This window comes from Triturus cristatus, chromosome 2_2 (assembly GCF_964204655.1).
Source record: "Triturus cristatus chromosome 2_2, aTriCri1.1, whole genome shotgun sequence".
NCBI classification, from domain to species: Eukaryota; Metazoa; Chordata; class Amphibia; order Caudata; family Salamandridae; genus Triturus; species Triturus cristatus.
The window spans coordinates 711,682,280-711,698,830 of NC_140582.1; the positions used below are offsets into that span (position 1 = coordinate 711,682,280).

Sequence of the window (16,551 nt, forward strand, 5' to 3'; positions counted from 1 at the left end):
CTATCAACGAACAAGCTAAAGAAATCAGTGGACCAGGACATGTGTTAAGTGAGGGACGAACTCAAAATCTTGAAGATTATGTGCTCTATTGATTTACTGTTTTTTGTACCTTGTAAGAATATAACTTTTTGTTTTGTAGTAATTTAATTTTATCTATTAGTTTTGTTTTCGTTCCTGCATTTGTAAATTTATAATAGGGAAAGATGCATGGTGTTTGTATCTTGCGGTCAGTACAATTCCTGATGAGTGATGTTCTACTTTAGAATGCTATCTTTTGACTATGTCAGTAAGTAACCAGGGGACAGTTATAGCGGTGCTGATTTTGGTTAGGGTGTTTTAATAAAGTTAACCACTTAGGCTTATACCAAGACCTGTGGTGGTGTATTTACAACATGACTGACATTTGACACTTATTTAGCTTACAAATAACATCAGTGGTTGGTTTTTTTGTGTGTGTTCCTTTATTCAGGTTAGGCTTCCCCTAAACTTTAAAGGCAGCCTTGGGACTCAGGAGTGTGATCTTGGATGCCCTTTCTATCTGCCTCATTAAAAAGGCATAGGGGCCAGTTGGGTCCTGAACCATTGCTGGACTCCTGTTAACTGTAGACCCTACTCTAATTGAACACTGGTGCCAGAGCGAGACATTGTAGACTATTAGCAAATTTAAGTGAATTTGACTTACATTACTGGTTGGTGTATTTGAAGTTTTGGCGATTGGTTTGGAGAGTACTTTTTTGGGTGTGACTTTTTTGCCTTTGCTAGCAGTGTGGGACTAAAGGTTGGTTCAGGACCAGAGTTTACCACGAGTCTGCATCTGTATTCCTTGCCCATGTCCTTTCCAGGAGAAACTTTTTCACAAAAGACTAGAGACATAAGCAATCTGAGTCAACAAAAATGAGCCCAATAAGCTAGCACTGGCCACAGGTCGACTGCTAAGAGTAATCTAGCACCGTGAACCAAGGAGCTATAACATTTCAATCAGACCTCAGCCACAGAATATACCATCACATTGTGATTGTGTGTGTATCTAACCCAAACATGTTAAAATTTCACTATTGATTAATAATAGTCCTCTAATTTTTTCCAAAGATCCCACTGACTTTAACGGTCATACTGAAACTTAGTTTTAACCCCTCTGCCTCCTGAAGTATGCCTTGACTGGTGGTCCTTCATACACCGAGATAAGTGCCCAAAGGTAACAACTTAGTTATGCAACTGAAGAGCAATAATGTTTTGGTAATGAGAAACTAGTGCTACAGTACACATGCAATATACTACCCAGTGAAGGACTATGCCAGGACGCCCAGAAAGGGCCTTGCTTATGTGGTTTATGAGTACGCACTGGATGTGATCATAGTCTGATGTAATGAAAGCCCTGTATTTCTGTAAGACTTGGTGCCAAAGATGTAGAAGGACATCTTACATTCTGTTAGTCTCTACTTCCTGAGAATAAACACAGGACCTCCAAGTCCAACATCTCCCTCTATCTCCATGCTGAGAAGCTTGAGCCCAAGTGAATGTTCTGTCGGGCTGTAACCAGCCACAAGCTCTGGGAGTCATCTTGCATATAGGGGAGACATCTGCACAGAGTAGCCATGCTTCAGCAAGCCTGAATCCTACCATTTTTGTAGAATATATTCCAGGTCCTGGCAAGCTCTCATATTGCTGCAGCTGATCAGCGTTCTAGTCCTTTGCCAGATGTAGGAGATGCCCAACAAGGATTTCGCTGGGGCAAATGTTGTTCTGTCTTCTTAATTAAAAGCAATAGGGCTGCTGGGGTTCAGCCATTATGGAGAACATGGGACAAACCCCAGCAGCCCCATTGCTTTTAATTAGGAATTTACGGTCTAAAACTCTAATGATACTAGGTATAATATTTTATACATTCTAAAGCCTTGTCATCTCATATTGAAGTCAACAATTGAAGCACTTTATTTGATTGAGTAAGGTAGTGAGTGCCCAGATGTGTTTGAGAATAAATATCTATCATTGCCCAAGTGAGGATGTCAGCATCATGCGTGCTCCTCATTAACTGAATTCTAAGCTGAATCTTAGGTACAGAGGGTGTGGCATACAGCAGGCAACTTGTCTGCCATTTTAGCCAAAGGGTCTACATCGTGTGTGTTTCACCAAACTCCCGATAGTTCACAGGTTGGAGGTCACAATCAGTCTGACACATGGATGGAAACAAACTTTTAAATCACCCAACATCATGCTTTTGTAGCCCTAAAAATGATCAATACAAGTGAATATGATACACATCATCCATACTTGGATTAGGAAAATGAATGGACCTGTATCTTTATGTGAAGATTCCTCCTCCAGCTGTTGGTACACCAGATCCTCTATACTCTTCCTATGCGACCTACCCAATGGCAAAAACCTAATTTTCTAAAGAGGTTGCCAATATTCAGGGCATCAGAGCACCGGTTCTAGTCTAGTCACAGAAAAGGACATTGTGTCATCCATGAATCTATATTGATTCAGGATACAAAACTAGATGCATAGACAGCAAAGGCACTAATCAGAAAATGTTGCATGCCATATTACTACAAATGTTGGAACGCTAAAATCATGGAACAGCATACCAAGTAATCTCAAACAAGTTCTTTTTGAGTAAACATTTACCTGCTCAAATGATTTTAGACCCGCATCTTTTCCTAGCCTCAATATATCTTCTAAAATAGCTTTTTTAACATCCTGTTAAAAAAGTGAAAAAGTGTGAAAATCAAAATGTTTTATTCGATCTATAAAGCACATAGATCATGTAAGCACAATTTACAATAAAATATAGACAAGAAGCATTTAAAAGGAATCAGATACAAACACATTTAACAGATAGCTGGTTTAGAATTATTTCATAAGCCTTCATACTTTTATCGCTAAAGATAAAAAAGATGCTACTGAATAACAGATAGAATGATCTTGTAACATTAGCAAAAAATATAACGCAACTTGACATTGCCTAAAATTATATTTGCGCATGATTGGAGCTATAACATTTTTCCGATAAAGTGTATAGTGTTTACAGAAAAACAGCAAGTGCAAATCAGTTTGAGTCGAAACTCCATCACATTGACAAAAATGAAACGCTTGCTGCGAGTAGATACCAGAGGAAAGCTCAACATGCAGGGGATAAGATTTAATCTGAACCTTAACAGTACAAATAGATGCTGAAGGTTTGTTACAAATAAATAACAGATAAGAAGCTGTTCCCTCCGGGATAACCGGTATGTTCAAATAAGTTAAAACCGTTCATTTTTGGTTATTATATGCATATCTTACTCTTTCCATTTCGCATAAAAATTTAGTTTTAATTATTTTTTTTTAGATATTCACCGACAATTAGTTGGGGTCACGAAAAGATGTTGTAGACCTAAGGTAGTGAGAGTACGTTGAACATACGAGATCCATGGCATCTTATGAGCTTTATCAAGTGAAAGACAATTCTTAATGATATTCTGAGTTAAGTGTGATGATTCCCTTCACAAGATTGAGTGCCTTCTAGATTGAGATTTATTCCCTTGACCAGATTGGTGCTAGACGGACCTGGTGGATTATATATGGTACTCCTAGCTCAAGGTGTCAATTAAGAGAAGAACAGCTTCTAGGAAGGGCTGCTAATTTTTTTCATAAAATTCTTCCGTGGCCTTAAATGACTCGGAGTTAGTGTATCCCCATCCTTCTGCTCCATATGTTACAACAGAAACCGTTTTGGCCCTAAATATCTGTTTTGTAACATCTAGTGGTTTAGAGCCCAGTTTTTTAAATAAAATTAAAAATTGCATTAATACTTTCCTAAAAACAAGTTTCTGTTGTCAATAATATGGTTCCAAGTGGCAGTTTTATCAAACAGTATTCCCAAATACGAAAAGGTATCTGTTCAATTTTGCGACGATCTATGTGAAGGACAAGGTTTTTCTTTGCCTGTTGGCCAGCCACTAGCACAAATGATTTGGCTTCATTTACATGGAGGTTCAGCTTTTCCACAAGAGACACATACTCCGTTTCTGCAGTGCCAAGCCAGTCCAGACAATTAGCACTGCGTCAGCTGCATAAAGGAGTAGGGGAATGCAAGTTTGATTTATCTTTGAGACATCTAAAGTGGAGTCAAGCAAGAGGGCATCCACCCCATTAGTATACAAAGTGAATAGAAGCGGGGCAAGGACACCCCTGTCTGACCCCCCTCTTTCTATCCTAAAGCACCTTGTACATTCTCCTTTATTTCCGTATTGTACACGGGCTGTAGCCTGTGCAGTTGTCTTATAAAGGAGATGATGGCTTTATCAATGCCCATTTTTAGGTCTCGCCTAGCGTTGCAGCGCGAATGCGCTCCCATCGCTTTGCGAGGCATGCAGAATACACTATAGTGTGGCAGCTTTGTGGAAGCTCCGCCCACTCTCCGGCCCATCTTCTTCATTGGCTTAGGTTCTAAATGCTGCCTTCCAATTGGTTTTAAGCTTGTTAGTCCCTCCCTGTAACAGCCATGTCAGTCATTTGTGTCCTTCCACGGCTACTGGCCCCTTCACAGCACAGACTACTTTCTTCCTGTGCCCCCCCTCCCGCAGTCCGATGCCTTCTCGTCGCCGCCGCCCCCCCTTGTGTCTCGTCGCCTGTAGGCATTGCTATTTGCAATGCAATAGGTCTTACGTAAATGCGAGTCCTATTGCATTGCCAATGCTTGTTTCCATAATAAGCCATAACTGGGGGTGGGAAACGCAGTCAAAAGCTGCTGTCAAATACATAAACTCCATGTAGAGCGTTCCCATTTTGGCTACAGCATATTTGGAGACGATCAAATGTAAATTTAAACATAGATCCACAGTGCCTTTGTGTTTCTTGAAGCCATATTGCCCCGGAATCAGGATATTTCTTTGACTAGTCTATTTAGTAGGACGTGTCCCATTAATTTTGCTGTGCGGTCCATCAGCGAAATGGATCTATCACCTTTTTTGTGTATTGGGACTATAATGGATTTAGATCATAATTCTGGTAGTCCAACACTAGCTATTGCATTAAAAACATTGGTTAAAAAAGGGGCCCACATGTCCGGTTTATCGAAAAAGAAATCAATAGGTACACCGTGCGGTCCTGCCAGCTTAGTCCTATTACACTGGTTTATGGCATTTCTAATCTCAAAATATTCAAAAATTAAGTATTTGAAATTAATAGAGGATCTTTCAAATGAGAATTCAAATCACCAGAAATGGGACCAAAGATTTTTTGAAAATATTCGACCCAAGTGTCTTCAAAAAGTGTGATATAGAAGGTTAATCACAGGCAAATATTTATAATCTGCTTGCTCAAAATGTAAACATTGAGACATTTCCACGGCTAAGCAAGAATCGGTCCCACTAAACCAAAACAAGCATACATTGTTTAAAAGAAGCACGGCTGCCAAGAGGAATATGTTAACTTTGTACTTTAGCACTCACGTTGAGTGTGGGATAAAGAAACCCTAACATACCTTGTTTTTACATAGTTCTTCATATGTGCCTTCCAATTTCCTCTTCTTTGCCCAAGATGTCAGGGTATCAGGGTCTGGCACTACAATGGCAACGAGGAAAGCCTGGCAGTGCAAAAACAGAGTATGTAAGATATCTTCAGAGGGTCTTAAAACAGATGGATGCATGTCAGCAAAGGAATAGAACATGGAAAGAAAAGAATTTGATATATTATCCTTCAATTATCAAGCCATTTCACCATTGTAAGGCAATGCATTATATTTGTTTTGGTTTTCTACATAAACTGCATCGGGAAGAGATTTGACTATTAATTAGCGTTTTTAAATTAGCTTTTCGTTAAGATTTTCGTGAACACTTTTTTTAAAAGCCACAACATTAATAGTTAACTACATCTAATAGAAAGCCTTCAGTGGGAAATGCACACAAAAAAGGCAAGCACCTCAACACTCCAACCACAGTGACTGGTGTTTAAATTAAAAGGGTCATCTGGTGAATGTCACCACAGATCTCAAAACCAAAGCAGATGTCAAACAAATTAACTTTCTAGAGTGCCTATTGTTGGTGATTGTTAGACATGAAGAACTAGGTCAATTGTCTCTAAACTGGATGGTCCTTTTGATCTCACAAATTAAAACCTTGACAGGGTCAACTACGTAATCACGAATGCCCGGATAACTTGACCAATTGATTTAATGAACATATAAACGATGTGGCAAATGGTACGGCCATGTACTTTGGGAGATGTCCCTCTGAATCCTATATAGTGTAGGAAAGAATAAGTTTAATTAATCGTGATAATTGGGAATGTGTTCTGTACTGAACCAACACCATTGTTCACATGGTTATATTATTGTATTTAATTGCTGAAAATAAAGATATTAGAAAAACTGAGTAATCCTTCATTTACCACTAAAGAAAGTATCACCTGTTTAATAATAACAATTGATATTTAACGTACATGGAAACCTAATTGATGATTTAGAACTAAATAGCAGCTACATAGCTATTAAACCGGAATTAATAAGTGTACGTGCATTTTCAGTATTTATTGTTTTGAGGGGGAAAGTGCCATCCACTTGTAAAGGGGGCAGGTGTGTTTCCTCCACCCCTCCTGCGCCACCCATGGTTTGCAGAAGAGTTTGAAAAAAATGCCAGAGAGCAGTTCTGTAAATCCCATGGTGTCTGCATAGAGCATTTTAGCACCACAAGACTGATGCTTTGTGCTTTTAGATACTGCCCAAAAAGGGGCAAGGATGTGATTGGAGGTCACCTGTGGTTTTACTTGTGAAGGTTGAGGATTGACAGGAGGGGTGTGTGGGGGGGGGGGGAGGGGGAGAGGCGGCTTCAATCCCACTACCTCAACAGTGGTTGTGTTTTTGAGGTGACACAATGTGTGATGAATCTGAGATTAGTCACCTATTGTATGCACTGCAAGAACGAGGGCTTGAAAGGGGCGCGTGCAAAACTGCACCGATTACCTGAGCTTTAAGCAAGTAAGATTTGGCCACATCTTTCATTTTTACATTCTGACAGAGTACAAAGGCTTATGAGTAAAGAAACATATACTAGATGAATACAACTAAACAGTGTCCTAAGGACAATTTCAAACCAATATATAGACTTGAAGATAAGCAGTTTATTTAAAAAGGAATCTCCTGTATCATTCAAATATGACATTGCTGTTCCAAAACCACCCTCAGATCTTTCCATCACTTCCTTTTTTCTCAATAACAGTTTCACCACCCTCACTCCTCTTTTCACATATACATACACAATTCAAATCCCTTACTCTCCCATCACTAGTTTTCAAAGTATTACTGAACTTGATTACTCTGAACGGTTTCGTAATCTTTGATGAAGCGCAATAAAACTGTGCCTTTACACATACCCAGCTGGTGTCCTAAACTTACCACACTCTTTAATAGCTTTTCTCCTATCCAGATGTTATTCTCTTTAGCCATCTTTCCTTCCCTGCTCCACCTCAGATATCCACCATCCCTTTGTCAACTCATCGATGCAGGAATGAACAAGGCGCCTAGTTTTCTACCTAACAGAATAGTTCAAACTGTGTCCTACCCGTGTTGACATCCAAAGACAATCTGTATGCCAGCAACATTTTTTGTAGTTCCTCCTTTCACCAGAGTGGTTTGCCCTGGCTAGCTGAATCCCTTCCTTAAAGGTCTTATATCTTCTTTCAACAGCTTTATTAGGTTTAGGAAGATGCAATGCGCAATTTTTATGCTTAGATCCAGAACCTCTTGTTTTCTCATAACAATCGTATTAATCGGAGCCCCCTTTACCACTGCTCTTTTTTGTTACATCGACACACACTTTATCATGTGCTCGATTCCTTAGTGACTGATCACCTCACTTAACAGCATGTCTACCAAATACCGTTCCTTTCGGGCCTTAGTAGTGCAATGAAGGGAAAAAAGGATCTGATTATTTCTGTAGTTAATGCACCAAGATTACAAATGTACTGGTAATGTCCTCATACATGTAATCAAACAAGTTATCTCAACCTGTATTTTTTATTTTTTTTTAACAGATTGACCACCCTCATCTTAAGGAAGTACTTTAAGCTTTGGTCACTTCACTGTTTCTAGTGAGGGCTTTCTAACAGATGAGATTCTTCACTCCGAGATTAAAATTCCACAATACCTTATTTTTCCAACATCTTTCTTCAAAGACTTTTCAACAGCATTGTCAGGAGAAGATATCTGATAACCCTGGAATGCGTTCTGTCGTCATTTCAAAGGCACCCTGCTCTTATACTATCAAGTAATTCAATTTGTTTTGCTTGTTGGGTATTCACAAGGAACAATGCCTTCAACATATCTTGGAATGTGGGTTGCATTAAGGATAGCATATTGAATATATAGAATTCAGGCACGGCTACTACATCTTGGGAAGTTCAATAGGAATTACCTTTTGAGTACGCAAATTCATCCACTGCGAGAAATAGGTGCGCTGGGGATAGATTGACACTTTCATTCCCCAATACGTTTGGGGTAGATTTTTGTTAGGAGGTAGAATGAAGCAGGGAGATGGAGAGACAAGGCTCACATTGCCATGCTCAAAAGAAAGGTCAGCTGCAAGGTCAGAGTCAAAATGTGGAACATTCTCGGCTGTAAACCTGAAGCTAAGGGGCTATTTGTTTCTGAATTAGAATTTATAACAGACTTCGAAGAATCTAGCAAGTTAAAATGCTTTGTAACACTTCAACAAAACTATCAAAGCTGGTGAGCAGAAAGGAAAATGCTACTTAACCAGTATGCATCTGTTCTTGGCATGTAGAGCTGTAGATTCACGTGCTTTGCATAGCCTGCCATCTAGTGTTGGGTCTGGATGCCTGCACTTTGTTTGAAGAAGTCTTTTCCAGTCACGAGGTAGGTGACTCCTCCTTTCGGTGATAGTGCGCATGGGCATCGGCTCCATTGTTAGATTGTTTGCCGCAGAGGGTGATAATGGAGTTAGTAAGAGTAGTAATATATGTATCTAAGTTAGATGTTACTGCAACAGGTATAGGTAACCGGGTGGGCGTATGTGAATCTACAGCTCTACATGCCAAGAACAGATACATACTGGGTAAGTAGCATTTTTTGTTCGAGGCATGTAAGCTGTAGATCACATGCTTTGCATAGACTATACAGCAGTTATCTCCCAAAGCAGTGGCTAACCTGTAGCTGTTGCTGTCGTCTGAAATAGTGTACATAAAACTGCTTGGCCCACACTAGCTTGCTGTCTTGCTAACACATCTACACAATAATGTTTTGTGAATGTGTGATGTGTAGACCATGTTGCAGCTTTGCAGAAGTCATTTATGTGTATATTCCCTAAGAATGCCATAGAAGCCCCTAGTTTATGTGTGGAGTGCTCTAGGGGGAATTGTCAATGTCCGTTTTGCATAACATGTTTGAATGCACTTTACTATCAACCTTGCAATACCCGATTTCAATACATGATTGCCTTTATGTGGTGGAGCAAAAGCCACAAATAGTTATTTTGTGTTACGGAAAGGTTTTGTCCTTTCTACATAGTAAAGTAGTGCTCGTTTCACATCCAAAGTGTGCAAAGCAGGTTCTGTCACAGAATCTGGTTGAGGGAAGAACACAGGCAACTCAACCGATTGGTTGCTATGAAAGGCAGAAATGACCTTTGGTAGGAATTTAGGGATGGTCCGAAGAACCACATTGTTTTGGTGTACTTGTAAAAATGGTTCTTCTATGGTTAGTGTCTGAAGCTCACCTACTCTCCTCAGTGATGTGATAGCTATGAGAAAAGCTACCTTCCAAGTGAGAAATTGCAGTTCACATCTATGCAATGGCTCAAAAGGTGGACCCATCAGTCTGGTAAGGACAATGTTGAGATTCCACAATGGAGCAGGTGAAAGTCTTGGAGGAATGATTCTTTTAAGCCCCTCCATAAAATGCTTTAATGACGGGCACTCTAAAGAGAGACCGATGCCTGTTCGGTAGGTACACAGCTATTGCAGCAAGATTAAAGTGTATGGATGTGTACGCTAAATTGGAATGCTGCAGATGTAATAGATAGCAAATGATGTTCTGAAGCATCCAGCGGGTTGATTTGATTATTATAGTAAATCACAAACGCTTCCATTTTGCTGCATAGCATGTTCTTGTGGTAGGTCTCATCTCTCCATGGCTCCGAGTGAGGAGATAGGGAGTGAGATGTAGTATTTGGTGAGGAACTACTGAGAGCTTCAACAGTGTTGTGAACCACGGTTGTCGGGCCCATGTGGGAGCAACTAGGATTAGTGTCAGGGAGGCCTGTCTGAGCTTCCGAACCACTTATGGAATGAGTGGGAGAGGTGGAAAAGCGTAGGTAAATATCCCTGGCCAATTCATCCATAGTGCAATGCCTTTGGACAATGGGTGGGGATGCCTGGATGCAAAGCTTGGGCATTTTGCATTTAGGTTTGTGGCGAACAGATCTAGGTCTGGAAAGCCCCACATTTGGAAGAATGGGAGGAGAACTTGAGGGTGGAGTTCCCATTAGTGGATATCTTCAATCGGATTGTTTACTCCTGGAAGGTGTCCTGCAAGGAGATACATTTTGTGACGTATAGCCCATCTCCAGATGGTCTGTGCCAGTTGTGATAGTGGGAGAGTGTGCCTCTCCTCTGTTTTTGAATGTTACATTGCTGTCATGTCTGTACGGATCAGGACAGCTTTGATTACCAGATGAACTTGAAACGCTTTGAGCGCCAGAAAAATAGGTAGCAGCTCTAGATGATTTATGTTAAGCTACTTTTGCTGCAGGCTCCACATGCCCTGAATTGTATGCATCTGGAGATGAGCTCCCTAATCAGTGAGCGATGCATCTGCTGTTAGCACGATCTGTGGAACCGGGTCTATGAAGGGTCGCCCTTTTGACAGGTATTGTGGATTCCAGCACTGCAGAGAGTGATGGGTGCCGCCTTCCACCAACACTAGATCTGATAACAGACCCTGAGCCTGGTTCTACTGATGTGCTAAGCACTCCTGAAGGGGACGCATTTGAAGTCTTGCGTAAGGGACTATTAGGATGCCAGACGCCATCATCCCTAGTAACTGCATGAACACTTGAGCTGGCAATGAGTGTTGAGGCTGAAACTGACAGAGTAGAGTGTACATGTTGCGGATTCTGGCTGGATTGGGGTAGGCCAAAGCCTTTTGTGTGTCTATTGTGGCTCCCAGATACGCCTGTGTGTTGGATGGTTGGAGATGGGACTTGGACAGATTTACTGTGAAAACAAGATCGTGGAGCAACTGCACGGTTTGGAGTGCGACGTAGACCGCTTTCTTGCGAGCTGGCTTTTATGAGCCAGTCGCTCAAATATGGGAAGACGTGAATGTGCTGTCTTCATAGATGAGCTGCTACTACTACTGCTAGACACTTGGTGAAAACCCTGGGTGCAGTAGTTACTCCGAATGGGAGCACTTTGAACTGATAATGCTGGCCTGCTACCACAAACCCGAAGTATTTGCGGTGAGCAGAGTGTATTGGGATATGGAAATAGTGTTCCATTAAGTCCAGAGTGGACAGAAAGTCGCCTTGTTGAAGGAGCAGGAGCACTTGTTGAAGTGTGACCATATGAAAGTGGTCTGACAATGTATAGATTTAGTTCTGAGGTCTAAGATAGGCACAAGAGAGCAGTCCTTCTTAGGAATTAGGAAGTACAGGAAGTATACCCCGGCCCCTTGATATTTTAATGAGACTGGTTCTATCACTCCTTTCTTTAACAGAGAAAGAACTTCTTGCTTTAGAAAGGTGAGATGTTCCTGTGACTGTGTGATCTTGGAAGAATGTTTGGGGGAGTGTCCAAGTTCCAGGCAGTAACCATATTGGATAATTTGTAGAACCCATTTGTCTGAGGTGATTGTGTTAGAGACAGGCAGAAATTGAGAGAGACGTCCCCCAACAGGAGTGGAATGATCGGGGGGTAGAGGAAAGCAGTCACTGCTTGTTATTTGTGGGGGGGAAGTGAGTGTGGTTACCTCTGCCTCTTCCCTTACCATTGTTTCCTCTAAAACCTCCTCTGAAATAGCCCCTAGATGAGGGTAATTGGTTGTTACCCTTGTAAGAAGAGGAGGTATTTTCTGTGGAAATATTCTTGGAGCCAACCCTGTAAAACGAGCGACGAAAGGAACCCCTGTCCGCAGGTAACTGCAAAGCCGCCCATGGACTTTGCGACCCAAGTGTCTTTTTTCATTTTTTTCCAGCGTGTGGTCAACTGCTGTACCAAAGAGGTGTTCTTTGTCAAATGGCTGGTTGAGAATAGAGGCCTGTACCTCAGGTTTGAAACCTGAAATTCTCAACCAAGCATGGCTGCGTAGCAGTATGCTGGTGTTTGCTGCACGCGCTGCTGTGTCTGCTGCATCTAGGGCACACCTGACGGAGGTATTAGTGATAAGTTTGCCCTCCTGAATAAGAGCATTAGCCTTAGATTTATGTTCATCAAGCAGACATTGCATGAGCTTTTTTAACTCATCATAATAAGCCCTATCATATCTAGCTAGCAAAGCCTGAGCATTAGCGATGCGCCAATGATTAGCCGCTTGTGAGGCTACCCTTTTGCCAGAGGCATCAATTAACTTCGAATCCTCATCAGGAGGAGGAGGGGCCCTCACCTGTGGTTTGCGATTTAGCTCTCTTGCGAGCATTGAAAACTACAAGAGTCTAGGGCCAGCTGACCCTTGATGTAGGCAGGGTCAGTAGGTGCAGGTTTATATTTTTTCTCAACCCTAGGCGTGATGATTCTTGCCCTTACAGGATCTTTAAAAACCTCATCTGCATGTTTAAGCATCCCCTTAAGCATTGTCAGTGTATGGGTATTTCTTGGAGAGGAACGTAGTGTCTCGCAGAAGAAGTCCTCCTCTAAAGCCTCCTTATGCAGTTCCACCCCTTGATAATGAGCAGCCCTGTTAAGTAGCTCAATGTAACCTATATAGTCATCGGGTGGTGATGGTCTGGACGGATGTAAGTCAGGGTCATTACCCGTGTTTGGGTCAGTGTCAATCCTCCCATGGATCAGTATCCTGTGGCCTATCCTCATCCCCATTCCCTTCATCCTGTGGGTCAGGGGATAGTGGTGAATTTGTAGGTATAATGAGTAATTGGGGATCAGTGGACAAAGAAGGTGGAATATAAGGTGGTGAAGGGTTAGTACCCATATTTTTTCTCTTCAGAGGAATGTGGTACTTCTCCTGTTAGCCCATTTTCTTTTTTTCAGGCAATTTGGCATGGATATGTCCAGTGTCTGGGTTTATAACCAGCTCTTTTTATTTTGGATCCGAATGTGGAACGTCGGACCGAGGCTCTTTTGGTGGAGTCTTGTCTTTCGGTGTGGAATGTTTGGTCTCCGAACCCTTCAACTCTGAAGATTTAGTTTTAGATAAAGATGGGATGTGGACCACGACATGCTTTGATTTGGATGCCAAGTATTTTGGTTCGGCGCCGGCATGGGGCCAACTCAAGCCAGAGGGCTTCTTTGTGTTTTGGCGCCAGGCCCGGGGCACTCAAAGCTTTTTTTTCGGTGCAAACCTTGGCCCGGGGCAGATGAAGGCCCAGAGCCTTTTTGGTCTTGTGTTGTTGGGGCAAGGGGGCTTCTGTACTCCTGGTACGCTGACCCGGTGTAACTTGCTCCTCTTCTTCCATGTCGGAGTCGGCCTCGGACACAGAGGTGTTCTGCTTCCTCGGCTCCTTGAGCTTGTAGTTCTTCGATCAGAATCTTCGCCGAAGATGTTCGGTAGGGAGCCACCTTGTTGCATCTCGTGACGTCGAGCCCATTGGTCATGAAGCGTCTTCTTCGATCGGCACGTGTCCGCCTCTCGTCATGTTCCGGGGATAGAGAGAGGTTGCACCCTTCATGCAGGTAGGTGCGCGGAAACTTGGTGCGAGACTTGGGACAGAGCTTGAATGGAGTCCGTTCCATCGACTGCCTACCAGCCCGGAGTGGGTAGGCCCAATGTCCCTCCACGAGTTTTCCGATCGAAGGTCTGAGTCTAAACGATACGTGGAGAATGGGAAACACGATCGAGAAACAATACCTTCAAGGGTAGTGGATTGCGCGTCAAAAGGAACCGGAGAAACTGTGCCGAACCAGAGCGAGCAATTCACATCTGAACCAGATGGCGGAAAAAACAATCCAACAATGGAGCCGATGCCCATGCGCACTATCACCGAAAGGAGGAGTCACCTACCTTGTGACTGGAAAAGACTTCTTCGAACAAAAACGAAGTGCAAACATACGGACCCAACACTAGATGGCAGGCTATGCAAAGCATGTGATCTACAGCTCATATGCCTCAAACCATTTATTTCCACACTGCCATTTTTTTCCCAAGTGATATGAATGTAAGGTTTCTGAATCATTAGCTAACATTTTCTCTGGTACCTTTAAACCGCAATCTAATTCAGACAACTATAATTCTCCTTAAATTTCAAGTGACTTCACAAGCTAAGCGTGTGAATTCCCAGACAGCTAAGGTAACTCAGTTCAGCCATGGACTCCTACAATTGTGAAATGGGACTGCTCTTTAATCAGGCAAATCAAAAGCGCTTAAGCCAATCCGAAAGACTAATCGGGCTTTCTACTGCATGGGTGAGGGAGGTGGCGCTGACTATCACCCACCGGCTGAAAACAGCCTGATATTGGTTAGCTGACCAGCACACTGGTAAAACTGTGGTAATTCCCAGACACCACAGGCGGCACCACCTTGCAAGGTTGTCCCTTTGAGCAAAGGTCTGCCAATGCTGCCCTCCCACCCCAACTGGCTGCCCTTTGAGCTGGGTTCTCCCACGGCAACGTAAGCACTGGTTCTCTAGGGCTTGGAGCTCAAGGGGGAACACGTTCACCACCACAAGAATCAAGAAAGGGAGCTGCACGCTCAGACAAATTCACTACAAGTTTATGGCAGGGCTCACCGCAAAATCAGTCTCCCCAGCCCCACCTAGAATTTGGCTGGAACATAGGGAGAAAATTCAAAGCTAGAGGTCAGAAAATGCAGAGAACTTGTGTCCGTTCTGCTGTTCCGCCATTTGACCCACTCGGCGCTCAGCATTTGGTGTTCAGCGCTTCCAACTCTATTGCATCTATCCTTGGCTGCAACTGCTTTAAAACTGGTCTCTGTCTGCTCAGCTGCTTCCCTCTCGCTCAGACATTTCCTCTGCTTAAATATATGCACATTAAAGTAGACTCTTATTCAGGTTTTCCCAAAAACATTTTTGGGCTTAAAGTACACGTTTTCAGATCCAAGGCCAGAGAAGCTTAGATATGGTTATGTCCTGCTACTCTGGGAACTGGGTGACAAAGAAGCTTGATCAAATTATGACTAAAGCGAGGAACTAGTTTTGGAAGTGAAATTGTCAGTCAAAACTTTTCCTAATATTTTTGATGGATTAACGTGGAAACTAAAAGGAACTGTTACTCTGATCAGACTTCAAGAGGCTGCTGTGCTTAAGGAGAAGAAAGTTAAGGAGATTCCTATTACTATCCATAAGGAAGTTACTTCTGACACAGTTTGAGGGGACAGAAAAAACACTGAACCAACTAATTCATTTTTGTTACTACCACCTTTGGTGGTCATCCAGACTGGTGATGATAATGCAAGTATATCAACACATTTGAGGTACCTTAACTAATTGATAACTCTTAACTGTGATTCACTGTCCAACAGGACACATGGTGCAAAGGTGTTTAGTAACATGTACCTTTTGGGAGCTTATTAGATGCCCCTATACAAGAATTCAAAGCCACATACATCATTTTACACCCGATTGCACATTCGAGTTTGAAATCATGCAACTGGATTGGCCTCCACTGGGGTGATGGTTTAAACATGGTAAATTCCATTTTGAAAAATGTGATATGAGTGCAGTACTTCCGGGACAGCACCCTGATTATGTGACTCGATAGTCAAGTACAAACTGAAAGACTGCATTAAGTAATGAGCATTTACAGAAGTCATAAGTTTCTGCTTCACAGCCCACTTCTTTGGGGCACAATGCAGAAGTGACTGAGTTAGCATAAAACATTTAGTTTGTGCTAGTCATAACCCTGATCACCAGGGAGTAAATATGGAATTGTATCTTAGAACTGGATGTATTTCATTCTATAAGTGTTCTTAATTTTGCATAATAGCTATACCCAAAAAGTAGTAATGAAACAATATACCATGCAATTGTAATGAGTCATGCTACTTGCGTCTAATGTAATGAAAACTTGTTGAAAATACAGCCACTTAATGGGAATATCTCCATCAATGTGCTTTGTCATTAACACTCTGAGTAATAAGGCATTGGGCCATACTTTCTCAGATTAACAAGAGGGTGAGGAATGTCAAAGGGAGTGGCAGACCATGAGTCTTAAGACCTTGGCATTGGTCTCTGGATCTATTATTTTTAATCAAATATTTTATAAGGTACAGCCGGTAGTGGCGTATGCTCACCTCTACTGTGTAGTCTGAAAAGAGGAAACCGTTTAGAGGAAAGAACTGTTAACCATGGGCTGCTCACTGACCAATACATGGTAACTAAAGTAAGGGGTTTGCTTTGGCCCAATCAACTTCCCGATGGCTAGAGT

General features: G+C 42.2%; 1 protein-coding gene across 6 annotated transcripts in view; it reads right to left on the reverse strand.

Moving 5' to 3' along the window:
• The window catches only part of ACSL1 (acyl-CoA synthetase long chain family member 1), a 479,125-nt gene that overhangs the window by 33,538 nt on the left and 429,036 nt on the right, over positions 1 to 16,551 (reverse strand). For all 6 annotated transcript variants that reach the window (XM_085641919.1, XM_085641924.1, XM_085641925.1 and 3 more), the window contains exons 19-20: positions 5,468 to 5,569; positions 2,629 to 2,700 (exon numbers count right to left, since the gene is read on the reverse strand). In XM_085641919.1, the coding sequence (XP_085498045.1) occupies positions 2,629 to 2,700; positions 5,468 to 5,569 (174 nt within the window). The remainder of the gene's footprint in view (positions 1 to 2,628; positions 2,701 to 5,467; positions 5,570 to 16,551) is intronic.